The sequence below is a fragment of the Prorops nasuta genome, unplaced genomic scaffold (genome assembly GCF_024137725.1).
Source record: "Prorops nasuta isolate Cenicafe-Biocafe unplaced genomic scaffold, Cenicafe_Pnas_1.2 PNAS00007, whole genome shotgun sequence".
NCBI lineage: Eukaryota > Metazoa > Arthropoda > Insecta > Hymenoptera > Bethylidae > Prorops > Prorops nasuta.
The window spans coordinates 7376635-7403668 of record NW_027116804.1 but is presented as its reverse complement, the minus strand read 5'-3'; the positions used below and the strand labels follow the sequence as shown (position 1 = coordinate 7403668).

Sequence of the window (27034 nt, the reverse complement as noted above, 5' to 3'; positions counted from 1 at the left end):
GGGTTCTTTGGACAAATTTTTGATTATCCGGCTGTACCAGGGACAAGTGACCCCTTCTAACTGGTATATCTCAGGATCCAAGTTAGTTTTAACGGATGCTCGGGATAAGGCGTCTGGTACGTGGTTGGAAGCGCCTTTTCGGTATTTTACTTCAAAGTCGTATTGTTGGAGAGCCACGGACCATCTGGCTAGTCGGCCATTGGGTGCGGAGAGATTGCGAAGCCATTTTAACGAAAAGTGATCGGTGATTACCGTGAAGTGATATCCTTCCAGGTAAGGTCGCATCTTCTCAATTCCCCAAATGACGGCTAGACATTCCTTTTCGGTGGCGGAGTAGTTAATTTCGGCTCCTCTTAGCGTTCGACTTGCGTAAGCAACCACGTGTTCTTCGCCTTCTGAATCCTGAGTGAGGACTGCTCCTAACCAACGTCACTGGCGTCCATTTGTAGTGTAAACTCCTTTGAGAAATCTGGACAAGTCAGGATGGGGGCCTTGGTTAACTGTTGTTTAAGTTGCTGGAAGGCGTTTTCTTGTTCGGATTCCCAATTCCAGGGTTGCTTCTTCTTAAGGAGTTTATTCAGCGGTTCGGACGTGGTGGCGACGTTTGGTAGGAAACGGCGGTACCATGACACCATACCGAGGAATCTTCGGAGTTCGTGTAGATTGGTCGGTGTGTCTATGGCTGTGATTGCTTCTACCTTGTTCGGGTCGGTGTGTAGTCCATTCTGGTCAATTATATGGCCCAGATATCTGAGGCTTGTTTGTCCAAATTTACATTTTTCTGGATTTATTTGGAGATTTGCCTCTTTTAGCCGGCGTAATACTTCTATTAAGGCTTGAAAGTGTTCCTCGAACGTACTCCCGAGCACGATTATGTCATCGAGGTACGCGAAGGCATAAGGTTCCATAGCTGGACCTATTACTCTGTCCAAAAGCCTTTGGAAGGTAGCCGGTGCGGAATGTAGGCCAAAAGGCATTACCTTGAATTGGTAATGGCCTCTGCCTGGTATAGCGAAAGCCGTAATCGGTCGACTTTCCGGATCTAGGGGAATTTGCCAGTATCCGTTTTTCAAGTCAATCGTTGAAAGATATCTGGCCCCCTTAAGTTTGTCCAAAATATTTTGGACCGGCGGTAACGGGTATGCATCCCGTTCGGTAACAGTATTGACTTGTCGGAAGTCAATACAGAAGCGGTATTTTCCGTCTTTTTTTCTGGCTAGAACGATCCCTGAATTCCATGGACTGTCGGAAGGCTCTATTACGTCCTCAGCTAACATTTTGTCCAGTTCCTGGTCAATGATACCCTGTAGTTTAGGATTGTAGGTCCGATAGCGTTGACGGATGGGTTCTTGTCCAGTTTTTACCCGGATGCAATGTTGAGTCCAAGTGGTGTGCTTCTTGGAAGGTTCGGTAGTCCGGAGCTCTTCTTGTACCATTTTGTCCAGTTTTTCTTTCTCAGCGGGAGAACATTTGTGCAGGCCTCGACTCGCCTCGGAGGCGATAAGGCATGCTTTTACTGGAACAGAGGTATTCCATTGGAATCCGATACGGTTCAGAAAGTCTAGTCCTAACAAGACGTCTACTGGTAAGGTCGGTAAGATGCGGAAGATGTGATTTAACTTCACTTTTCCTATCCGGATCTTTAAGCGGGCGGTTTTCGTAACCGGAATTTTCTCGCCATTAGCCAATCGCGTCGCTTCCTGCAAGGGATTGGTTAATGGTGTGCATTCTTGGAATACTTTTGTTCCAATATAGGAGTGTGTAGCTCCTGTATCAATCAGGGCTCGGTAATTCCGGTTATTAATACGGAGTAAGATATGAGGACGCGGGTCTCTCAATCTTCGGTAGGGGGCCGGGAGGCTCCGGTTCCCTCTCGGCCCGCAACGGGGTTTCCCGGACACGGACATTCACGGGAGTATACTCCTTCTTTTCCGCAACGGGAACAGAACAACTTCCGAGGTCGTTTGCAATTCTTGCGGTTATGTCCTCGTTGTCCGCAATTCCAACAACAGTCTTTAGAGTTATAAGCAGGGCTAGCGGTGGCCACTGCTTTTTCGGATCGAGGTTTCCTAGATTCGGATTTGCTGGAGAATGCCTTGTTCAAATCTAGGTTAATCTCGAATTCTTGTCCAAGCTCGATTAGGTCGGCTAAGGTGTGTACCTCCCTTCGCTTGATATAGTTCCTATAAGCCGGTTGGAGGTTGTTATAGTAACGATCCAATTGCGAGGCTTTGGACATTTCTCCATGGCGGTGCATAAGAGTTCCTAATCCCGTGATGTAATCTAGGATTCTTTCCTGCGGTTTTTGTAATCGCTGGTGGATACTTTCCTCCATGGCGACAAGAAATCGTGCCGGTAAGTATTGCCTGCGGAAGAGAGTGTTAAACTCTTTCCACGTGTTTATTTCCTCTTTCACTAAACGATACCATAAAAGAGGTTGTCCTGCCAAAAGGACCGGTACACAGGCAAGCAACTCGGCTTCCGAAATCTGGTAACTTTCCTGCAATTCCTCGATTTTTTCTAGGAAACTTAGGGGATCTTTCCCTTCAAAACGAATACCAGACTTACGTGCCCACTCTAGCGCTTGGCGCGGGTTAAAATCGGGCTCTTCGTCCATGGTGCTAGCTGCCGAAGTATTCGGTTCAATATTCGCCAAGTGATATTCCACTAGCCGGGCGCGTAGTTCGTCTCGGTTTCCCTCGGTGGACAATTGCAGTGAAGCAAGTTTCTTTGCTAAATCCGCCTTGCTGAGCTTATAAATGAAGCCGGTCGATGTTTTCGGTCGGGGCATTAAACCGTCCTTTTGATCGCTCTCGGTCCCTGTTCGGGCGCCAATTTGTAACGTGTTTTGCCGACGAGTTTAGTCGTCGCAAAACCGTTCGGTTCGCTTGACCGAGAAGGATCAAAATAAATTTGGACGAGTTTAATGTAGATAATAAAAAGTGTTTATTCAGGATAAATAAAAGACATATAGTATTTACAATGTTTTTGTACACAATAACCTTAATCTATTGTGTTTATGTTGTTCATGTACTGCCGCTGCAGGTGTGTACGCAAATGTGTCGGTCGCTATCTCGCAGGTACAATGATCGCCCGCTGGCGGCGCTGCGCTCGGTAGCCACACGGAAGGGCTCGGGTAGGCGGCGCGACGGTCGGTAGCCTCTCGGTAGGGCTCGGAACGGACCGGTAGGCGGCGCGACGGTAGGTGGCCTCACGGGACGGCCCGGGGAGCCAATATGGCGGTAGCCAATATGGCGGTCAACGGAGGAGCTGCAAAGTAAGAACGTTAGCGGCTGAAAGAAAATGGCCGTTGGTCCGGAGAACTCCTGGACACGGCCGTTAGCATGGCATAGGCGGCGGGATCGGTGTGGATGACGCGGAGAACTCCTGCGCCAGGAAGTGCTCGGAGAACTCCTGAGCCAGGGATGGGTGTACGCGGAGAACTCCTGCGTAGGATAGGTGGAATATACCCGGAGAGCTCCTGGGTACGGAATGCTCAACTGGGTCGGAGCTCGGTCTTATATACCCAGTTGAGCCGCCGAAAACGGAATCGGCGCTGCGGAGCGGCCGTTCTGGGTAGTTAGGGAGGGGCATGACGAGGACCCTATACTTTGCGCACGCTACAGTATAGACCGCGGTATCGGCACGTACGCCACAGCTCTCCCCACCACGCGGTATCGTGCATGGGGCAGCGACAAAGCAAGCGTCTCGTCACAGTACATTAGTTTGAGAAAGAATATTCTTATGTTTTTAAATCATCTTCAGTATAATCATGTGGCTCTTTCATGAAGATCAATTCAAATAGACCAATAGTACCCTGATAATACTCCTCATCAATAATAATAAAATCTCCACGCTCTACTTTAAAAGCACATTTTACAATTCTCATTTTGTTAAGACTACCTCTTGTTCAACTCCGAAATTATAATCAATTATTTCCTTCTTTTTACTCATAAACATCTCTATATATTTATGTCCAGTTTCTCCATATTCTGACAAAGAACTATTTAAATCTAAGGATCTTTGCAATGGCGATGATGGAGTTTCTGCTTGCATTGGTGATGGTATTGCTAAATCATTAACATCCTTTTCCACTTTCACTCCCTCCTCCTCCTCCTCATCACCATCCTCTTCCAGAGAAAGGTTAATGTTTCATTAGGTCGTGAATTTCCTTGCTCATCATCATCAGATGAAGGGGTTGGAATTTAATTCTAGAGTTGTATGCGAAATCTTTACGTTGTGGAGCCAATGAGAGATAAGTCCTTTTACGTTTCGATGGAATAATAAAAGAATTATCTTTTACAGTAGTCTTCTGTAGCGGTTCCTGTTTATACTCATATTTCGGGGACACGAAAGTCATCTCATTATGTTCAGTGAGCTTCTTCAATGGCTCAACAATTGGTTTAATAGTTTCATTTAAATTGGTTTCCATCATTTCTCTTCCCGATTTGAGTGCACGATATTTTTCACGAATTACTTTACTTTTCGCAGCAATCTTCTTAAGCAGCATCTTTTCTTCCTTTTTCCTGCTTTCCATGTTTTCCACGTTCAATCAACGTTCAATCCACGTTCAATCCATGTTCAATCTAGGTTCAATCCACGTTCAATCCAGGTTCAGTCCACGTTTTTATTTCCACGTTTATACTAGGTTTATTCCCCGCTCAATTGATGTGTGTGTGTTTTGATGGACACTTAACTCTAAACTGAGCAATCTGAAGCAAACGGTATACTATTTAATCTTAGCATACTCATCGAAACCTTTCCAATATCTACCATTTTGAATTGTACTATCCTTGTCGATCACTAGAAATCCATAATCATGGTGCCAGCACTTTGAACACAATTCATTGTATTTTTCAAATGACATATCCGTGTTTACATGATCGTTATAAATATGTTTTAAATTAGTACCATCTTGCTTAAAGATTATGAGAAGATTTGTATTATTACGAATCATGTGTTTAGGAATATTAGCATAAGTCTGGCAGAGGTAGAAGCAGTCAATATTTGAATGTCTACCCATGGAGAAGTAGTCTCTGATATTATCAAGCTTATCGTTAGCAACATCATCAAATATGAAAATAGAATTGGGTAACGCCTCAGTTACCTTTACAACGTCGCTATTGTTTGAAAATTTAAAATATCCAATACCTTTTAGTCCTTTTAATAACCGTTCAAGGTATTGATACTTGGGTTGTTGAAGCGACTTTGAGTATACATAAATATTTTCAAATCTCACACCGTTAGGACTTTCTACGAGACTAAGCAGTACGTTTGTTTTACCGCAATTCGAGTGTCCGCAAATTATACTACGAATTGTAGATGGAAGTAGGGATCCATGACGGTTACTCCTTCCTCCACAACCCCCACCGACAATAAAGCGATCGGCGTTGGAGACACGAATGTGCAGTGGTTGCTTTACGAAATCCATAACTGTAAAACTCTATGATCATACAAGCTATTTATAGGCTTGAAGCAGATTATCTCACCATTTCTCATTATGTCGTTGTTAATGTTAGATGTGCTACGTTTGGAGGATTTAACTATTGAGCAGCTTGAATACATTCCAAAAACTTTTACTATTGAAGCGCTTTCCAAACAGTATTCGACTTGTTTGGTGTAAATTGCCTGAGCACATTCGTGCAGATCCTGAAGTACAACAATATCGTGCGTGTACGGAACCTTATAATTTACCTAATCAAGATCATTTTGATGGAATACCGCCTTCAATAAAAAATTGCTGGATGTGTCAACGAACCCGTTAGGAAAGCATGACATGATGAGATTTGGTTGTGGATCTTTATTCAATAAGCTGTTAAATAAACTACCCTTCGAGCTGCATGTACCTGGCTACAATTATTGCGGTCCAGGTACTCGCCTTCATGAACGGGTAGCACGTGGTGATCGAGGAATAAACTCTCTGGATGATGCTTGCCGTGAGCATGATATCGCATATTCAGAATATAAGGACCTGCCCTCGCGTCATCATGCTGATAAAGTACTTGCACGCCGTGCATGACAACGTATCATAGCTAGTGACTCCTCCGTAGGTGAACGAGAGACAGCGACTACTGTCAGGGCATCAATGAATACAAAACGGAAACTCGGCTTAGGACTGGGAGTGTCTAGAAAAAGTACGAAGAAAAGAAAAATTCGTGTACCGAAAAAACGAGGTGGTTTATTGAGGAAAAAGTCACTTACTAAAACAAAACGGGGGGGGGGGGGGTTTATTACCATTGCTTCCGCTGCTGAGTGCGGTGGGCGCATTAGCTGGTGGTGCGGCAGGTATAGCAAAGGCTGTAAACGACACCAAAGCAGCCATAAATCAATTGGAAGAAATGCATCGTCACATTCGCTTAATGGAAGCGAGACGGGTACAAGGTTTATACCTCGCACCATACAGTCGAATAGGAGAGGGAGTGAAAAGGAAAAGGAAAAGAAAATAAATGGACTTCCTAAATCTGGACCTACTAGTAATATGCAATTATCAAACGTCTGCCGTAAAATACCGCATTTTCGGAGAGTCTTTATGCGTACATCTTACCTCAAAATGCGCAACGCAATGAGTGCGCTATTGTGAATCTTGATGACGAACAAGGTCCTGGAACACATTGGGTCGCTTACGTTAAACGTAATAAGCACGTTAAGTATTTCGATTCCTTCGGAAATTTAAAACCTCCAATTGAACTTGTGGAATATTTTGGACCTTCTGCTATAATCTACTACAACCACGACCAATATCAATCGTATGATTCAAGCATATGCGGTCAGTTGTGTGTGAAGCTTCTACGTGAACAATGTCTTTAACAGTTACACTCTCTGACCGTGACTCGGTATTGGGGTCAGATTTTTTCCCCCCGATCAATCTTCGAGATGGACATTATGAACTCGGTCTCGTAGACTTTCAGAGCTTCAATTCAATCTCTAATGTTGATGAGACAAACAATATATTTTACGTTGATGATCAGGAGCTAACTATACCTACAGGTTGTTATGAGCTCAATGCTATAAATGACTTTTTACGTGCTCGGATGTTCGAAGGTGATGAAGAAGAAGTAATTGTTCTACGTGCTAATAATAATACATTAAAAAGTGAAATAAAGTGTAAATATCAGATTGATTTTACACAACCTAACAATATAGGCTCTTTGTTGGGATTTTCATCAGATCGTGTTATTCCACCGAACACACAAGCTGAATCAGACGAGCCCGTAAACATTATAAGAGTAAATATTCTAAGAATTGAATGCAACATTACAGCGGGTGCGTACACAAACGGTAGACCTCGACATGTTATACATGAATTTTTTCCGTGTGTTCCGCCAGGTTATAAAATCGCAGAAACACCGAAGAACGTCATTTACTTGCCAGTCATTGCGAAAGTAATTGACCGTCTCGCCTTGCGTATTCTCGATCAAGAAGATCGTATAGTAAATTTCGGAGGTGAAGAAATCACAATTCGTTTACATATTAGAAAATGTTGATTTACAAGAATACTTATAAATCACCGATACTCGATGAGCCTATCAGTCCAACTGCTGCAGCAGGACAGAATACATTGAGTGAAGGTAGCGCTGGAGGACAAAATACATTGAGCGAAGGTAACGTTGGAGCATCATTAACAAGAAGAAATATCACCTTTCTACAATCACTGGGTTTCAACGTTAGAAATAAAAATGGATCCATTAGATGTAACCGCTCAACCGGTGTTCGACAATCGCATCACTAAAATGGAAACGCATGCATACAATCCTTATGCAAATGCCTCATTGGGAAATAGTGATGAAATTCGAATTCCTATACAACAGCAAGATTTAATTCTTCTACCCTGTGATAGTTATCTCTACTTTGAGGGAAAGATAATCGTTGGAACCCGTGCTGCGGATGCAGCAACCCAAGATGTCGTAGGACTTGACTGTAATTCCATGGCATTCTTGTTTGATGAAATTCGTTATAAATTGAATGATATTGAGATTGATCGCTGCAAGAATGTGGGTATTACTAGCTCCATGAAGAATCTTATTTCCTTAACTGCTGAGGAAAGTGCAAGTCTACGTCATTCAGGATGGTTTCTAACAGATCACAGGTCTACGAATCATTTCAACTTTTGTGTACCATTGCAAATGCTGTTGGGTTTTTGTGAAGACTACAGAAGAGTTATAATAAATGCACGTCATGAACTTGTTCTTATTCGAGCACGTGATGATATAAATTCACTACATTCTTCGAGAAAAATCATCAACTCCAAAATTGATTTGCAAAAAGTGTAGTGGAGGATTCCTCATGTATCACTGAATGATTATACAAAACTTAAATTTCTACGTTTGATTGAGCAAAACAAAAGTCTAACCATGGCTTTTCGTTCCTGGAAACTCTTCGAATATCCACTTCTACCTGAAACACAGAGGCATACATGGGCCGTAAAAGCTGCAACACAATTGGAGATACCTCGAAATGTTATACTAGCATTTAGACAAAATAAGAAGAGTACGCAGCATATGGAGGTGCTTAGATTCAATGACAGTTCTGTTCGTGATGTTAAAGTCTATCTGAATTCAGAATTTTATCCATATGACCGAATTGATAGTGATAGCGAAAAAAACCGTTATTCTGTACTATATGATATGTATGTTAAATTTATCCATTCATATTATGCAGGAGAAAAACAGTCGAAACCAATGCTTAATTACAAAAACTTTGTGGAATACGGTCCTCTCTTCGTCATCGATTGTTCGCATCAAAATGAATCTATAAAGTCAGGCACTGTTGACGTTAAAATTGAGATTCATTGTACTAGAAATATTCCAAGTAATACTACTGCGTTTTGTTTAATTATACATGATAAAATCGTTGAATATAACCCGCTTAATAGTATTGTTAGAAATGTAAGTTAATAGACTAGATTTATATGTATTTTACTAATGTAGTGAGGGATAAAGAAAAAATAAATAAATAAGATATAATAATCATTTATTGATGTCATTCCTTAAAAACATTCCTTACACACATTTCCAAAATTTATCTTATGATTATCATTGGGTAACTTTAAATTCTAAATTATTGTATCGTCCTCCAACATATAAGATTTTTAATGTATTCGCTGATGCAGCATTTTGAAGTTCTTTGATTAGTTCAGGCGACTCCAGTAATTTCATCATCCTTGAGGGTAGGAAGAACCATTCGTCTGTAGCCAGCTTCGCTATTAATTTCTCTCCATATATGGTCTTAATTTTCACTAATTCAGTGATTTGATACTCCTTATTCTCCTCAAAAGTATTCAGCTTTACGAAAGTCTTAGGTTCGTAAGTTACACTTGCAAGTGCATTCATCTTGGTTAAATCCATTTTTCTGTGAAAACACATAGAAATTGAGAAAAGAAAAACATTGAAATAGAATAGCAAGAAAAGAGAATAATAATAAAAGAATAATTCTTACCACCCAAAAGAGTTTCTGTGGTACAGCAAGGAAAATATTCGGAATATAGCTTTGCATTGGATCTTTCACCGCCTTGAAGTTTCTAATGAAAACTGACTGACTGAAATTTCCCAATTGCTAACAACAAGGGTTTTAAAAATGGTGGAAGGGATGAGATGCATTCATGGAAGGGGATGAGATGCATTCTTATTGGAAGTTAATATTTGGGTGGTTGGGTATTCTTGCCCGCCTACGAAATTTGCGTCAAACAAGTCGTAACACGTTACAAACGGTTTCTCCTGGATTCTTTTAATTGCATAATCATGTTGTAGACTTTTCTAAAGTGAACTAGGGAAAATTTGCGTTAAACAAGTTATGACACGTTACCAGTGGGTTCTCCAGTATTCTTTTAATTGCATAAACGTGTTGCAACGTTACCAACTCCGCCATTTTGATTATACTACGGTGTACAGTGATGTCAGTGATGCCAGAATCAAGTTTCTAGGAACAAAAATAAAGTTAACCGCTAGCCAGCAGCAGTATAGAAAATTCGAAGGGAAGAGGTATATATCCCTTCCCTTCAAATTTTCTATACTGCTGCTGGCTAGCGGTTAACTTTATTTTTGTTGCTAGAAACTTGATTCTGGCATCACTGACATCACTGTACACCGTAGTATAATCAAAATGGCGGAGTTGGCAACGCTGACGTGTTGCAGACTTTTCTTAAGTGAAAAGTGAAACGTGAAAATTTAGGAGCACATTCCTCTGGATAGCTAGACATATAAAAAAATGAGAGAATATGAAAAAATCGGGGCTCTAAAGGGGTCATAAATCAAGTAACATTAGTCTAGACGTTTGTTTTGAACAAGTCATGGCACGATCTCAGACGTCCGGTGCTCGAGCATATCCGTTCTAGAAGATATCTGCACACTCTACAATCAGTTCTCCAATCGCTAGAATGGTGCCAATACACTTTCTTAAAGTCTAGGTAAATGTTATGTTTTTTTTTTGCTTTACCTACCCCTCCAAAAAAATGAAGTGCACTGACAACTCTTTCCCTTTCTAATACCTAGCCTGCTTGTTATATGGATCGTATGATATGCTTACCTGAAAAGCTAAAAATGGCTAAAAGATAAGTCTGGGAAGGCTATAAAATTTCTTAAAACTGTTTTTTATTCAATAACTAAAGTTTTACTATCAGTTACTCATCCAGTCTCCATGTCTCATCCTCCTCCTCCTCCTCCTTTTTCATCCACATCCTCCTTTTGAAGGCTAGCTTTTCTATAGCCGTATCCCGTGGTACCGCGAATGTATAATTTTAGTCAAACATCTTTTTTAAATTGAATTAGTTCACCCGTGTGTGTAATTACGTAATATTAAAATACCATTAGCGCGAAAGAAGATTAAGGAAAGCAATCACCTAGCGGTGACTACTGGAACTAGCAATTAACTCAACCTAGTTTATCTGTGTAGCAGAGTCGGAAATAGTTAGGCTACGTAAGGTAACTAACCATCGACTTCGAAGGGTGAAAAAACCTTCCCTCAACTAGGGCCCCGTAGGATAACTAACCAATGGTACCATAGGGTGAAAAATACCCCCTCCCTATCCAAACTCGGTCCCACTATAAGACCTTCCAACTGTGACATAGGGTGAAAAATACCCCCTACCTAACCAAACCCGGTCCCACTATAAGACCTTCAAACTGTGACATAGGGTGAAAAATACCCCCACCCTCCCTAACGAAACTCGATCCCACTATAAGACCCTTTCCTTCCTCATCCCCACCACTACCATACTAAGAGAGTCTTATCCCAACCCATCCCCCTTCCACACCACAAAACAGCTTCCCCCACTCCCTGTCATCGGAACCGCATTGCTCCTCTACTTGTGAACAGTGATTTAATTGAATAATTTCAAATTTAGTTTTACTGCTGATTGATTCGGCAAAATATTAAGTAAATTAATTCTGTAGCTCTTTGATCAGACCTATAGGATGAAAATCCATAGCTTTACGGTTTTGATTCAGTCTATCGCTGAATATTATTGTATAAAGTTGAACATGGTGAATCTATGGAACCTACCAACGTATGATACAACATCATTGGAACTATTGGAAGAAGAACCATTACCTTCGCTGGAAATACCAGAAGAATCATTACCTTTAATAAATCCACCAACTCCACCTCCACGACCACCAACACCAATGCCACGAGGGCTATCATTTGAATTTCATTCGCAACCATCGCCAATATTATGGAAATTACCAATTCCATCTCCTTCACCACACAATCAATATCATCGGAATTAAGAATTCCATCTTCTTCACAACCACCACCACCACCACCACTACCATCAACATCTTAAGTTAGTTTTCTAAAAGTAAGTAAAAAGAAAGGAAAGGGGGGAGTGAGGAGGAGTAGGAAAAAGAGATTAAGTAATTTAAAACTTGAATAGAATTGATTATATATATTTTTTAGATTATGCGTGTGTGATTTACATTGATAAAGTGAAAAAAATTACATACATTGTTTATAGACATATATATTAATTTATCTGTTTGAATCAATATTACATAAGAAAAAATAGTATGTCTTAAAAATCAGATATTTTTTAATTTATCTTTATTTTTTTTGTTTTTTTACCGATGACGATGGTTTATTTCTTGATAATACAGTTTTTGGATTTCTCTTACGATATTTTCCAGCAATAGAATTATTTTTATTTTCTTCAACAATTTTATTCTTATTTTCCTCATATAGCAATACTTCGTCTTCGGGATTAATGTATTCTACCTCTTCTGTGTCATCCTCTGCTGTATCATCATCATCATCATCAGCACCACCAGCACCACCGTTGTCACAATCGTCGTCGTCGTCGTCACCATTTTCAACGTTTACTTTACTTTGTCGACAGTTTCTCTTATTAATAACTCGCTTTTTCGTCAATATATTTGGAGTCATACTTTTTGTAGAATCAACATACATGACTATATCTTTTTTACATTCATGCAAAATGTTTATCAATTTATTCAATAAATCCTGATCTTTGCACATAAGAATATTTTGCAACCTCATTGGTAGAAATAGCGAATAATCATTATTCAATTCAAAAATTGATTTATCACCAAATTTAGTTTTCACATTTTTTATATCGTTGATTATATATTCACCTTCGTTTAAATCAGACCATCCTTTATTAGGCAAATACGATTTCATGCTACTGAGAGTATTGTTAATCTCTTCAAACCACTTCATGATGATGTATGTAGAAGAATTATTTTTCTCTATACTTTATTCTTTACTAAAACACACACAGCTTTCGTTTTAATTGATAGACTGAGGAAAAAGTGGTATTGAATTACTATATATATAAAGTAGGTGGTATATCCCTACTCTTTCCCCTCTACTTCCTTTGCACTATATTCATCCTTCTCCCTACTCCTTCTTATCCTAAATCTTACTACAAGAATATGGGGAAAAATTGTCAAGTATAATAGCATATGACCGTAGATAAAAAACTCAGTTCTAGCTCAAACAATCTAGTTTACCCATTCCACAAAGCCTACTCTTCAATCATTTTGTCTCCTTTGACCTTTCTCCCTCTCTTCCTCACATTAACTTGTCGAACCTCTTCTGAAAGAGAGAAATAAAAGTTTGTGTATGTGTGTATATATTTTTGTTTTTACATTTTTTTTCTTTAAAAAATGGCATTTATGTTGATTGATGGTACAATTGTCAATTTACCAACGGAAATATTTAACAATGAACAGCGGTGTATAATCAATGAATTAGAATTTTTAATAGAGTTATGGCTTAGCGATTTGTCTCATGATAAAATGTTTTATTATAGATCTGGTATTGGGATATATCAGTTAGTGAAGGAAAATGATGAAATCAATTTTCGAAAGCTAATAAGTAAAAAAATCATTATATGCAAATAATTTTTATACATAAATATTTTTTCTGTTCATAGATAAAAGACCATACTAAAAATGTGAATTTTAATATAAATGATAAAACTTTTAATATACCTTATGAATTAAGTCAATTAAAATCTGAAGATATGGAGATATTGAAGAAAATTCTTACATTTTATTGCGATAATAATCTACAGCAATTTTTCCGTTATTATAAATTTGGAGCTTATTACAAATTTTTAAGTCCAGAGCATATAATGCGGACGGTAAATATAAAAGAGAAAATATTAAAAATTTTTTTTTTAATATCAATTTTTTTTTGTATAATCGAAACTGATTTTTTTACAGGATGGATACAGTGCTGTAGATACATATTATTTTTTAATTGACAATGACGAAGATCGTAATTTTATCAAATGATGTATTGAGAATGAATACGGAATAGAATGAAGTTAATAGTATCAATGATGAAAAAGAGAATGATTTAATCATAAAAAAAACACGTAAATATATATTTATACATAAATATATTGTATTAAATACATGAATAAATATTACATATTCAAGACATTTTTTTTACCTATCTTTTCTCATAAAAAAAATACATATTACATCATCCTTTTTTATATTAATTTACGTACAATACCACTTAATGGTTTATATTCAATAATCTGATCATGAATAATTAAACAATATGCGCTAGTATTCTCAGGTATATTAGAATCACACTCAAATTCTATCTTAATATCTACAGTACCACTTTTAATTGATTCGTTTTGATGAGAACAGTCAATCGCAACAAATGGACCATAGTCTATAAATTTTTCGAAATTAAGCATAGACATAATATACTTTGATTCAGTATTATAATACGAATTAATAAATTGATAATACAAATCATATAAAATAGCATAGTTATTATTGGCAAAATTAAGATTTAATTTATCGTAGGGATATGATGCGGAATTTAAATATAATTTTAAATTTCTCAAATTACAATGATCAAATTTAGCCATACTCTTCTTTACATTATCTTTCCTATTGGTTTGAAATGCAAATACTATAAAACGTGGCTTTTCTAATTTTGTTGAAACTTTTACTGACCAAGAATGGTTTTGAGTTTCGAGAAGCATAGGATATTCATACAATTCCCATGAACGATACGTCATTGTAATAGGATGATCTTTTTCAATAATGTTTAAAAATTGTAATTTTGTATATTCTTCCAACGTAATATGAGGTATTTTCCACTGAATTTTCGATAGTACTAAGTCTACTTTAACATTAATATTATCCATTGTACAGTAAACAGCATTAGAATCATTGCGTGATCTTATTAGTATGAGTTCATGACGTGCATTTACGATAACACGTTTATAATCATCAAAAAATCCCATTAGTTTGTTCAACGGTATGCAAAAGCTGAAGTAGTGGAAATTCTTAATTGGATTTTTACTATTAATATCAAACGATGCTGATTTCAAAGTTGTACTCTCATGTGATGATAATAATGCATAGTTTCGCAATGTAGTAGTAATACCTACATTTTTACAACGATCCACTTCAACACCATTCAATTCATAACGTATTTCATTAAACAAAAAAGCAGCTCCATTTGAATCCAAGAATAATTTATTCTCATCAATAGTGGCATTATTAGCAGCGATTGCAGATACATCTCCTTCAATAAACAAGAAACTTTCGCTTGGTAACACAACGAGGTCCTGTTGTTGGATAGGAATGCGTATTTCGTCGTTGTGGTTGAGTGATGAATTCACATATGGATTGTAAGAGTGTATTTCAATGTTATTGATACGGTTATCGTAATGAGGTCTTCGATAATGTTTAATAAATCAACCATTATTTCTTCTTATTTCAACACTTTTAAACCAATTGATTTTAAAAACTTTTTATTTTTAATATTCAGCTTACTCTGTCGTTTTTTGATATTTCTTCGTCGTCCACGTCGTTGTTGTGTTGATTTCGAAGTTTTATTCCAACTAATTCCTGAAGTTCGTGGAGATTGTAATTTATATGTAAAATCTTTGTTGTAAATTAACATTTTCGTAGATGGAGTCTAATTGTAATATCTTCACCACTGAGATCTACAATATCGTTATCTTGGTCGACAATGGAAACAGTTAAATTATCAATTACCTTCACGATTATCGGCAGATAAATGACATTATTTGGCGTTTCCGAGATTTTATATCCCGGCTCAACGTTTGGAACAAATTCATGAATAGTGTGCACAAGTTCACCATTATTGTAGGCTCCTGCAGTTATATTCGTCATTATTCGTATAATATTTATTTTCAATATATTCACAGGCATGTCAGATGCATGTAATTCATTAGCTTTGAAGACTCCTCTTTTTTCCGAAAAACCCAACAATTTTCCTATATTATTATTTTACTAACGTTAACATCATATTTACATTTAATTTCACTTTTCAATGTATTATTATTAGCACGTATGATTAATATATCATCTATACTATTATCCGCATCATCATCATTTAACTGATCAAAAAGAGCATCTTGTAGATATTCATTAATAGCGCGAAGCTCATACGATCCATGTGGAATTTCGACTTTTTCCTCAATTTTATTTTTTTCATAATAAAATGTATGATGACAACTCCCACAGCTGCGCTGCTGTGTCATGAGTTGGAGCACTCGGATAGTTGGCGTTTGGATGGATGTTGGATAGTAATGTTGAGCCGGAATAAGAAATGATAAAACTTTATTTACACTCCTTGTTTAACACTCTTGCCGTTCTACAATTAACACTATGATTGAACAATTGCGTTGCGCTGATGATGCTCTGTCGAGCGCACGTCGATGTTGCTGAAAAACGCGGTTGGAAGCACCGCTGCAACAATCACCGAACGACACTAAATGCACGCTGCCCGCGTTGTTGCAATAAAAGCAACGTCGTCACAAACTCGCGAGAGGGATCGCTGAATAATGTGGTAACGAAGTCTACCACTGCAACGATCATCGAACGAGGAATTTGCAAGCACGTGTCGAATTATGCGTGTTATGAATTAGATAGGTGCGTACGTGTGTTCTCGACGACCGCCGAAAAGCGAGAGAGCGAGCTCGCGCCGCGTAATTAGTCGCGTGGCCTGACTCGCGAGTCACCTTCGAAGAGAGGGAAACAAAACAAAAACAACAAAAAAAAAAGGGGGGAGAGAGAGAGTCGCGCGGCTAACGAGCTACGGCGCGTTTCCGAGAAAGCGCCGGCCGAATCCTAACCGCTCCTCGCGGGGATTTTCCGTTCAAAACACGCGACTTGCTCTCTCCTCTTGTATACACTCGTGTACGAGTTCTGGAATGCGAGAATCTTCGGCGCGCGCGATGATGGGAATATTCGACGTTGTCGAATATTCCATAAACTCTAAACATACCGCCCGCCTTGTCGCGACTGCGGCAACGAAAGTCATACAAAATGCGTTACATACCGCGAGAGTATCAGACCGGATTCGGAACATCCTTCATACATGGTACATCTAGATTATCACGCATACTGTATTCTGTACTCCACTGTACAATTATGAGCGAACATACCGAGAGTTGACATACAATCATACTGCATTCCCATATTACAGAGTAGTGTTTGTCGTGATCGCAAAAGTATAACCGAAACAAAATGGTAAGTTTATCGCAAAATACAACTACGAAAAGTTACTTAAGATCTAAAATACAAAATTTGAAAAAGAAAAAAAAATACAATGTTTAGATTACAGATCGATGGAACGTGAAAAATGAGCAAACGTGTCTTCGGCATCAGCCTCGACAGGCAATCGGATTAACTTCGTTACCGAACGGACTAATTCGGTTGTAGCCGTCCTTAATGTAACTACTCGCACTAAATTATCTTTCCCTGGGTGGGTTTTAGTAACGATCGCTAACGGCCATGCCGCAGGTGGAGCCAATTCTTCGGTAAGGATTACCAGATCACCCTTTGACAAGTTGGGTTGAAGTTTGCGCCATTTGTTGCGCTGTTGAAGAAGATGGAAAACTTCTTTTCTCCAGCGTACCCAGAAAGAATTTCGGATCTGAGATATAAGTTTCCAGCGCTGATTCGCGCTGAGTTTTGCGTTGGTTTCCTGTATGGGCTCGGGATAAGCAAGTGGTGCGGATCCAACGAGAAAATGCCCTGGAGTTAGGGCGACAGGGTCATTTGCCTCGTTGCTCAATGGACAAATAGGTCGCGAGTTTAAGCAAACTTCGATTTTAATAACCAACGTACTAAACTCTTCGAACGTGAAAGTCGCCTGGCCAACGGCTCGGCGTAAATGATGCTTGAAGCATCGGACTGCGGCTTCCCATAATCCGCCAAAGTGTGGGGCTCTCGGGGGGATGAACTTCCATTCTGTACCTTGAGCAGCCAATTGTGGGAAGATCTCCTGAGTGAAGCCTGATGTCTGAGCAAACAATTGCTTCAACTCTGAAGCCGCACCCTTGAACGTGGTCCCATTGTCGGAATAGAGAGTTGAACAGAGACCACGTCGAGCAGTAAATCGCGAAAAGGCGGCCAGGAAGGTTTCAGTGGTCATATCGGACACTACCTCCATATGAACGGCCTTGATAGTAAAACAAATAAAAATAGCAACATAGCCTTTGGTTGATTTGGCTCCTCGCCCTTTAGAAAAGAGTATGGGGAAAGGTCCCGCGAAATCGAGACCGGTGATGGCGAAAGGACGCCTTGGAATCAATCGGTCTGCGGGTAAGGGAGCCATTTGCTGCTGAATTGGAGTGGCGCCGAATCGAAGACATTTGACGCACGTTCGATATATAGAAACGATTAGTCGATGTCCATGAATGATCCAAAAATGTCGAAAAAGAACACTCTTCATGAGTTGCACACCTCCGTGTAATGTAACACGGTGAACGTCTTCAACTAATAACCGTACTAAAAAGCAGGCTTTGGGTAGAATGATGGGGTGACGTTCATTATACGGCAAGTCAGCATTGTGGAGCCGACCTCCAACTCGGATGAGTCCGTGTTCGTCGATGAAAGGTGCCAAACGAGCCAGCGCACTCCCGGATCGCACAGCTTGACCTTTCGAGAGCAACGTTACCTCAGCCGAAAAGAATCTGAATTGAACTAGTTTGAATAGACAACGCTTCGAATAAGCGAGTTCGTGAAGCGAGGGCCCTATAGAGAGAGGGGTATCCTTGTTAGAGTACAAGGTTTTCCAACGAATACAATACGCAATAATTCGTACTACTCGAGGAAAGTTTGAAAATCGCTCTAGCGAATCGAGGATTTCGTCATGGGGGTTATCGTCGTTTATCGCGGCGGCAGCGAGAATCTGCGACGCCGTTTGCGACGGCCATTCAGAATTAGGTTGAGTGATCCATGCAGGGCCATGCCACCATAAGTCGAGCTTGGCAAGCTCGAGAGGGGTCGTTCCACGCGAAGCGCAATCGGCGGGGTTGTCCTTGGTTGGAACGTGGCGCCAGACTGCGTTAGGAATTGTTGTTGCAATTTTGCTCACGCGATTGGCCACAAATGTTGGCCATCTGGATGGGTGGCTCTTGAGCCAATCAAGAACCACTTTGGAATCGCTCCAAAAAGTTATCGATGCAGGTACTTGTGATAGGTTATCAAGTATGTGTCTGGATAGGAGCACCAAAAGAGTGGCTCCGCAAAGCTCGAGTCTTGGAATGGACTCGACATTGATCGGTGATATTCGAGTTTTGGCCATTAAAAGGACCGATGAAGCTCCAGGCACGACAGCGTAGACTGCCGCAGCGTAGGCTCGCTTGGATGCGTCAGCGAAGCCATGGAGATGCCACTCCGTGCTACGGGTGACTCCAACCCACCGAGTTATTTGAATTTCTGTCAACTGAGGAAGGGCAGATCGAAAGGAGAGCCAACGCTCGAGTAACTCAGTAGGTAGTGGGATGTCCCAGTCGAGTTGGTTGATCCAAAGGTCTTGCAATAAAATTTTTGCTCTGACCAAGATCGGAGCGATAAATCCCAAGGGATCGAACAATCGGGCTGTGTCCGATAACACAGTCCTTTTCGTAACAATGTGCGAAATTGGAGGTAGCGAGGGTCGGAAGCGAAAAGTATCCGTTTTGGTATCCCATTTGAGACCCAATGCGCCAACGATTTCGCCGGACGTAGTGGGAAGTTCAATGGCCTCCTCATTGCATAGTCCTTGCAATAATGAGGATCGATTACTTGACCATTTCCCTAATTCCATGCCAGCGGTGGCCAATAGACCGATGAGTTCGTCTCGTTGGGCTTGGACCTCGGATTCGTTATCCTCGCCCAAAAATATGTCATCTATATAGGATTTCTTTGAAAGTAATTGAGAGGCTCGGGGGTGAGTAAGACGTCCATCTCGGGCTAATTGCTGGAGGACGCACAACGCCAAAAACGGAGCACTTTTTGTGCCGTACGTCACCGTGAGCGCTTGATAATCTCGAATCGGAATGTTGGGGAGTTCTCGCCAAATCAAACGTTGCCAGTCTAAATCGTCTGGATGAATCAATGTTTGGCGATACATTTTGACGATATCAGTCACGATTACTATACGATCGAAGCGCCAATCCGTTATCACACTAGTTATCTCGGATTGTAATTTCGGTCCAGAATGAAGAAGATCGTTTAACGAATAACCATTAGAACCCTGTTGAGATGCGTTGAATACGACTCGAATTTTATTTGAGTCTGCTCGCATTACAGCATGATGAGGCATATAAAATGAGAAATCATTGTCCTCTTTCGAGCTCACAACTCGCATGTGTCCGAGTTGTTCGTACTCTTGCATAAATGAACAATATGCATTTTGAATTTCTGGATTGCGACTTCGACGTTTTTCTGATCGAACGAGGCATGAGACTGCGATGTCTCTGGAATCGATAAACGGTTCACGCCTAACGAAAGGGAGGCGGACTACGAAACGACCTTCAGAATTGCGATAGTACGTTGAGGAAAAGTACTGTTCGCAGTATTCTTCTTCAGGCGAAAGGTGCTTGGTTGCAGCAGGCACTTCTTCGAGCTGCCAAAATTTAGTCAGGAAATCTGACAAAGTTGAATCGGCTATCGTGTGATACGCATTAACCGCTGTCGAATGATTTGAGAGGGGTCGAGAATCAACGACGCCCGTCAGAATCCAGCCGAAAACTGTTTTTTGAGCTACAGGAGCGTCCGTTGGGCCACGAATGAATCCTTCTTGGAGAATTGATCCATATACATCTGCACCAAGAATTACATCGATTGTTCCTGGAGATGCGAAATCTGGATCGGCTAACTGTAGCTTGCTTAGATGATGCCATTCCTTCGCATGCAAATCGCGCGGGGGCAACAAGCATGTCAGTTTGTTAAGAATGAGAGCGAAACATGAGCACTTGAATGACGTACTCGATCGAGATAGAATGGATATAGAAGCTTCACCACGAGCTTGGGAAGTAATCTGGCCGCCAACACCAAGAATGGCGACCGACGAAGAACGACGATCTAATGTTAGTTGATTGGCTAAACGTTCGGTAATGAACGTGCGCTGGCGCCGGGATCAATCAGCGCTCGAGCCGAGATTGTTTTGCCGAACGAGTCAGAAACTAGAATTTGTGCAGTAGCGAGCAACACTGCTCTTGTTACTGTAGCTAGATTTGCGCTAATAGGGTTGTCCGGTGCGGGATCCAGTGAAGCATCTTTCCGAGACCCATCGTCATTTGGCGAAGGGGAATTTTGGTTTTTGGTACCAAAGTGTAGTTTTGAATGGTGCTTCGCCTTGCACGTCAGACAACGAAAGGTTGATTTGCATTCCGAAATTGAATGCGATTTGTGTAGGCAATTCAAGCATAATTTCGATTTCTTGCACCAATCGTAACGTTGCCGCGGAGTCATCGAATTGAATTGCGGACACGAATTCAATTTATGATTAGCCTGGCACAGGAAGCACGAGAACGAAGTTTTGTTGGATTGGGAATCCGGATTTGCTATCCCGGCCGTATAAGCTGAAGTCGACGAAGCATTTTGAACTTTCGATTTAGAATTGGATTTGGTTGACGAACCGCCCGCCGTGCGAGAGTCGCTTTTTCCCGCATTGGGATCTAATTCGAGCGATTCGACTCGATTTTCGAGAAAAGAAACAAGTTCAGAATATTTGTAAAAGTCCTGCGATTTTTCTTTGGAAATTTTCCAGGTTTCGCGTGTGTGAGAATCAAGCTTCCTAAGTATACAGTGGACGAGCCAATGGTTATACTCATCGATATTGCAACCGAGTTTGTGCAAAGAACGAACGGAGACTAATACAGTATCGAGAAGATTCGATATATCCTGCGCGTTTCGAGATCGGACAGATTTTAATTGAATTAATCCCTCTAGTAAATCCTCTAGCCGTCGACGCTGATTGCCAAAGCGCTTTTCTAACTGGTCCCAAACGACCTTGAAATTTTCGCCGATTACTTCGACGTTTTGAACGCGCGCGGCAGCTTGATCTTCGAGAGAGCTAAGTAGAAATTGGAGTTTATCTACGTCAGAATAGGTATGGTTATCTACTACGAGGGACGAAAAACGTTGTTTGAACGATTCCCATTCGCTTGACTTTCCAGAGAATTTTGGAAGTGGCACGCGAGGGATTTTGATGCGGTCAATCTTGTCTGCGTTTTGACCGGATTGCGTATCAGACACGGGACTTCGCGACGATTTGCGCAACCTATCAATATCGTCGGATAATTCGGCGATTGCCTCGACATAACTAGATTCAGCTAAATTGAAACCGTCCCTTTTAAAATATTCATGGTCGGCTTTGGTAGTTTCGTGCGGTAGTAACAATTGGTGACGTGCGTACAAATCATCGAAGTACTTATGCAGTAACTGCAATCGCGCCTCAAAATACGCTGCTCCCTGAATGGCAGGGCCTTTTTTCGCTTTAGTATTTTTGATAAAATTTATAATGTTATTTGTGACGCGAATTTGCGCAACGAGTAAGGCATCGACGTCTTTTTGGGACATGATGAGCACGCAACGCACACGATAAAATTTAGATACGAAATGAAACGTATAGTTTCAACGCACACAACGAGAACGAAAGAAATGTACGCGAAACGACATATAGGTATAACGCACGCAATTTCGCACTTATCCTACCTCGTGGATTAATGCGCAGATGCTTGATGAGTAGCTTCCTCCTAGGTAGCTGCGACGACGACGGCTGCGAGGCGATGACCTTCGGCTGCGACGACGACGACAGCGAGATGATGGCCTGAAGCGTAGACAACGGCGGCTGCGAGGCGAAGACCTTCGGCCGCGGCGACGACTGCTGCACGGCGATGAGTAGTTTCTACGACGACGACGGCGGAGGGGCGATGACCTTCCGCTTTAACGACGAAGACGAGAACGAGACGACAAATAGGATAAGCGTGACTAGTAGATCAATGGCTTGTAGAGTGTTGACGAAGTCGACGATGATCAACGTATTCCAAACGTTAAAGTATTCGAGGCTGGAACCACGCTCTGCTACCAAAAAATGATGACAACTCCCACAGCTGCGCTGCTGTGTCATGAGTTGGAGCACTCGGATAGTTGGCGTTTGGATGGATGTTGGATAGTAATGTTGAGCCGGAATAAGAAATGATAAAACTTTATTTACACTCCTTGTTTAACACTCTTGCCGTTCTACAATTAACACTATGATTGAACAATTGCGTTGCGCTGATGATGCTCTGTCGAGCGCACGTCGATGTTGCTGAAAAACGCGGTTGGAAGCACCGCTGCAACAATCACCGAACGACACTAAATGCACGCTGCCCGCGTTGTTGCAATAAAAGCAACGTCGTCACAAACTCGCGAGAGGGATCGCTGAATAATGTGGTAACGAAGTCTACCACTGCAACGATCATCGAACGAGGAATTTGCAAGCACGTGTCGAATTATTCGTGTTATGAATTTGATAGGTGCGTACGTGTGTTCTCGACGACCGCCGAAAAGCGAGAGAGCGAGCTCGCGCCGCGTAATTAGTCGCGTGGCCTGACTCGCGAGTCACCTTCGAAGAGAGGGAAACAAAACAAAAACAACAAAAAAAAAAAAAAAAGGGGGGAGAGAGAGAGTCGCGCGGCTAACGAGCTACGGCGCATTTCCGAGAAAGCGCCGGCCGAATCCTAACCGCTCCTCGCGGGGATTTTCCGTTCAAAACACGCGACTTGCTCTCTCCTCTTGTATACACTCGTGTACGAGTTCTGGAATGCGAGAATTTTCGGCGCGCGCGATGATGGGAATATTCGACGTTGTCGAATATTCCATAAACTCTAAACAATGTATTATTCGATAAATTTATATTTTGAATCGTATTAAAAGTTTGCAAATCAATCAAGCCAAGCTCATATTTCCCATCACTAATATCTATTGGTGGATAAAAATTAGCGTTCAATATTGAAGAATTACCCGAAAGCGTAATTGTTAAAGAATTCATTATTAAAATAATATATATATATATATATATATATACACCAACTCTAATTACTTAATTATTTTTTTTTAAATTTAACACACAACTGACCACATATTGTTTGCTTGTACGACTGATATTTATTATAATTATATTCAATTTTTATGTCTTTATTGTACCCATTTTTATCACGATGGAAATACTGTATTAATTCTATTGGTGGCTGCAAATTTCCAAAAGAATCAAAATAATCTATGATTTTACCATGTTTAATATAACTCACCCAATGAGTACCTAAACCTTCGTAATTATCTAAATTGATAATTCCACATTCATGTTTGAATGGAAACGGTGGAAGTTTATTGCGCATAAATACACCACGAAAATGTTGTATATTTTTACACATATCGAGTAATTGAATATTTGTTGTTAATTCGCTTATTAGTTCTTTCTTCTTTTTCTCACTCTTAACTTTTTTTTGCCATGCTTTATACCACTACCACGTTTATAAGGTGTTAGATAAAGACCACGACCTTCCATGGCTCTATTATGACGTTGTAATTCATCCAACTGTTTACGAGCCTGCTTTGCTTTATTCACTGCATTCGCTACACCAGCTGCTCCTCCAACTAATGATCCTAATACACCGAAAATTGGTAGAATAGGTAAGAATCCACCTCGTTTTGCAACTTTTAGTTTTCTTGTCTTCTTTCTTTTTTTCAAACCCATTCCTACTTTTCTTTTTACATTCATTGCAGCCCAAGTTGTTGCTGAAGCAAGTCGTTCGCCAAATTTAGTGTCTTTAGAAAAAACTATTTTTTTAGCCTTCTTTGCTAAAATTTTATCTGCTTCGTGTCTTTTCAATAATTCTTTACTTTGAGAATATGCAATATCATGTTCTCGACATGCAGCATCAAGTTGATTTATACCTTTTTAACCGCGTGATAATCTTTCCCGTAATCGTGTTTCGGGTCCGCAAAATTGATATCCTTGTACGTGAAGTTCAAGGGAAGATTGTTTATTACACTATTAACAAATCCTTTACCTTTCTTTATTAATAATATATAACCACAATTCAATGTTATTTTTCGAAAAAATTTTTTTTTTTTGTTTAAGAAATCTCATATGATTCAGTGAAAGATTTCAATGAAACTAAGTTCTTTTTAATATGATTTATATATATATATATATGTGATTTGTTATCTCTTTCCTCATAGTAACATTACTGCTGTGTGTAATTAATGAATTGTCTATTTTGAATTTAAAAAATGCGTTTTATAAAACAACGTTTAACAATACCAATTTATAATTTAGACTATAAAACGATTAAAGAACAACGTAGACATGGTGCTTTATTACCAAATACAATACGTGGAATTATTTGTGGACCATCAAATTGTGGTAAAACTAATGTTTTATTAAGTTTAATAGAAAGTCCAAATGGTTTAAGATTTAAAATATTTATGTATATTCTAAATCTCTACAACAACCTAAATATAAGTATTTAGAAGAGGTTTTGTCAACAATCAATAATATTGGTTATTTTACATATTCGAATAATACCGATGTTATATCGATAAATGATGCATTACCAAACTCTATTTTTATATTTGATGATATAGCATGTGATAAACAAAATCTTGTGAAAGAATATTTTTCTATGGGTAGGCATTCTAATATTGATAGTTTTTATCTGTGTCAAACATATGCAAAAATACCAAAACATTTGATTCGTGATAATGCAAATTTTTTAATTTTATTCAAACAAGATGGAACAAATTTAAAACATATATATAACGATCTTGTAAATACAGAAATGTCTTATGAAACATTTTTAAAATTATGTAATCATTGTTGGCGAAATAATTACAACTTTTTGGTAATAGATAAGGATAGTTCAAGTGTTAAAGGACGTTATCGTAAAAATTTTGATCAGTTCTGTGTGTTTTATAATAGTGGAGATGTTTGATTTGAAAATCAGTTGATTTTGTGTACGCGTGTACATTACATTGTTCGGTAAAAAAAAAAAAAATCATGGACTTTACCAATAAAAAAGTTTTAGCTAAAATTGCGAAAGCAAGTCGAGTGATTAAAAAAAAATATAAGGACTTAAAAATGGGAATAGCAGATGCTGAAAAATCTGCTGAAGAAGCATATAAACCCATAGTTGAACCATTAAAAAAGTTAGTTCATAATTCATTACAAGTGAAAAAAGAAAAGATTAAAAATGAAGAATACGATGATGAAGAAGAAGATATGGAAAATAAATTTAAAGTGGATAAAAAGAAGAGGAAAAAAATGGGGAGGAAAGTTTGGAAAATGTGTCAGATAAATCTCTTGCAGAAAAATCAAACCAATCGATGTTAATTGATGATCCGGAAGTTTTTTTCGATAATGATAATAGTATTGGAAATTTATCCTTTGAGTATATTCAAAAATTTTATAATAATAAAAATGTTGACGTTGATCGTACATATGGAGTGTATATGGATCCTATTTCGAATCAATTAATGTTAGGAAATGTATTATTTAATACCGATGAAAATGATGATATTATTATTGGTGAAAATAAATATCCTGGTACATGTGGGCTTTACGAGCTTATTTTCATGAAACAACCGATCGAATACACTAAGGATGATGAGAAGAATTATAAAAAAATATTATTAAAAACTAATGCATATCGGCGAAATAGGTCATCTGAAGATCAAATTAAACGTAGTAGAAGTAGTAAGTATAAAAATATTATTTCTAATTTAATAACGAAAAAATCCGCAACAAAATCAACAACATCTAAAACATTATCTGGTTTATCTGAAAATCAATCAAGAACAAGAGCATCTAAAACATTATCAAGCTCATCTGAAAATCAATCAAGAACAAGAGTAGCTAAAACATTACCAAGTTCGTCTGAAAATCAATCAAGAGTAAAAGCATCTTCTTCTTTGGAAAATTCTACTAAACAGTTAAATACAAGACCAAGATCACATTCATTTTCGGGGAGAGGATTTCAATCATCCTTATATAAAAAAGAAATTATTTATCTAGTGATGATGATGATGATGATGACAACGATCAAAATCAATTGATACCATCTAAAATGTTATTAAATAATCATGTAAAAGATTATGTTTACTGGGACAATCCAAATGAACTTGTCGATAGATTGAAATTATTAATAGCATCAAAAAACGCTGGTCATACTAATCATGATAATGAAATCATATCTATTATTGAAGAACTGCGCGAGGATGGTGTCATTGCTTAAAACATTATATTCTTGAAAAAT

The 27034-nt window shown here is 39.2% G+C and overlaps 2 protein-coding genes across 2 annotated transcripts; both read right to left on the bottom strand.

Annotated features, from left to right (window-relative positions):
- Positions 1-419: 419 nt before the first annotated feature.
- LOC136775046 (uncharacterized) lies at positions 420-3889 on the bottom strand. Its single transcript, XM_066729520.1, has 5 exons — positions 3817-3889; positions 3490-3707; positions 3035-3446; positions 1912-2820; positions 420-1768 (listed from the first exon to the last, which is right to left on the bottom strand). The coding sequence occupies exons 1-5, from the start codon at positions 3887-3889 to the stop codon at positions 420-422; spliced, it is 2961 nt and encodes a 986-aa protein (XP_066585617.1).
- A 12725-nt stretch (positions 3890-16614) lies between these two features.
- LOC136775045 (uncharacterized) lies at positions 16615-22313 on the bottom strand. Its single transcript, XM_066729519.1, has 4 exons — positions 20900-22313; positions 17094-20813; positions 16837-17010; positions 16615-16760 (listed from the first exon to the last, which is right to left on the bottom strand). Exons 1-4 carry the CDS (start codon positions 22311-22313, stop codon positions 16615-16617), a joined length of 5454 nt encoding a protein of 1817 aa, XP_066585616.1.
- Positions 22314-27034: the final 4721 nt, after the last annotated feature.

What these genes read in the sequence shown, in the direction of transcription:
- LOC136775046 (XM_066729520.1), bottom strand. Translation starts at nt 3,889, where the DNA reads ATGAGAATTGTAAAATGTGCTTTTAAAGTAGAGCGTGGAGATTTTATT. An exon ending in TGATGAGGAGTATTATCAGG is followed by an intron (nt 3,708 to 3,816) that starts GTACTATTGGTC and finishes TACTGTGACGAG; the next exon opens with ACGCTTGCTTTGTCGCTGCC. An exon ending in CCGACCCAGTTGAGCATTCC is followed by an intron (nt 3,447 to 3,489) that starts GTACCCAGGAGC and finishes TATCCTACGCAG; the next exon opens with GAGTTCTCCGCGTACACCCA.
- LOC136775045 (XM_066729519.1), bottom strand. Translation starts at nt 22,313, where the DNA reads ATGTCCCAAAAAGACGTCGATGCCTTACTCGTTGCGCAAATTCGCGTC. An exon ending in TCTAGTTTCTGACTCGTTCG is followed by an intron (nt 20,814 to 20,899) that starts GCAAAACAATCT and finishes AACTAACATTAG; the next exon opens with ATCGTCGTTCTTCGTCGGTC. An exon ending in CACGTTTGCTCATTTTTCAC is followed by an intron (nt 17,011 to 17,093) that starts GTTCCATCGATC and finishes AACTTTTCGTAG; the next exon opens with TTGTATTTTGCGATAAACTT.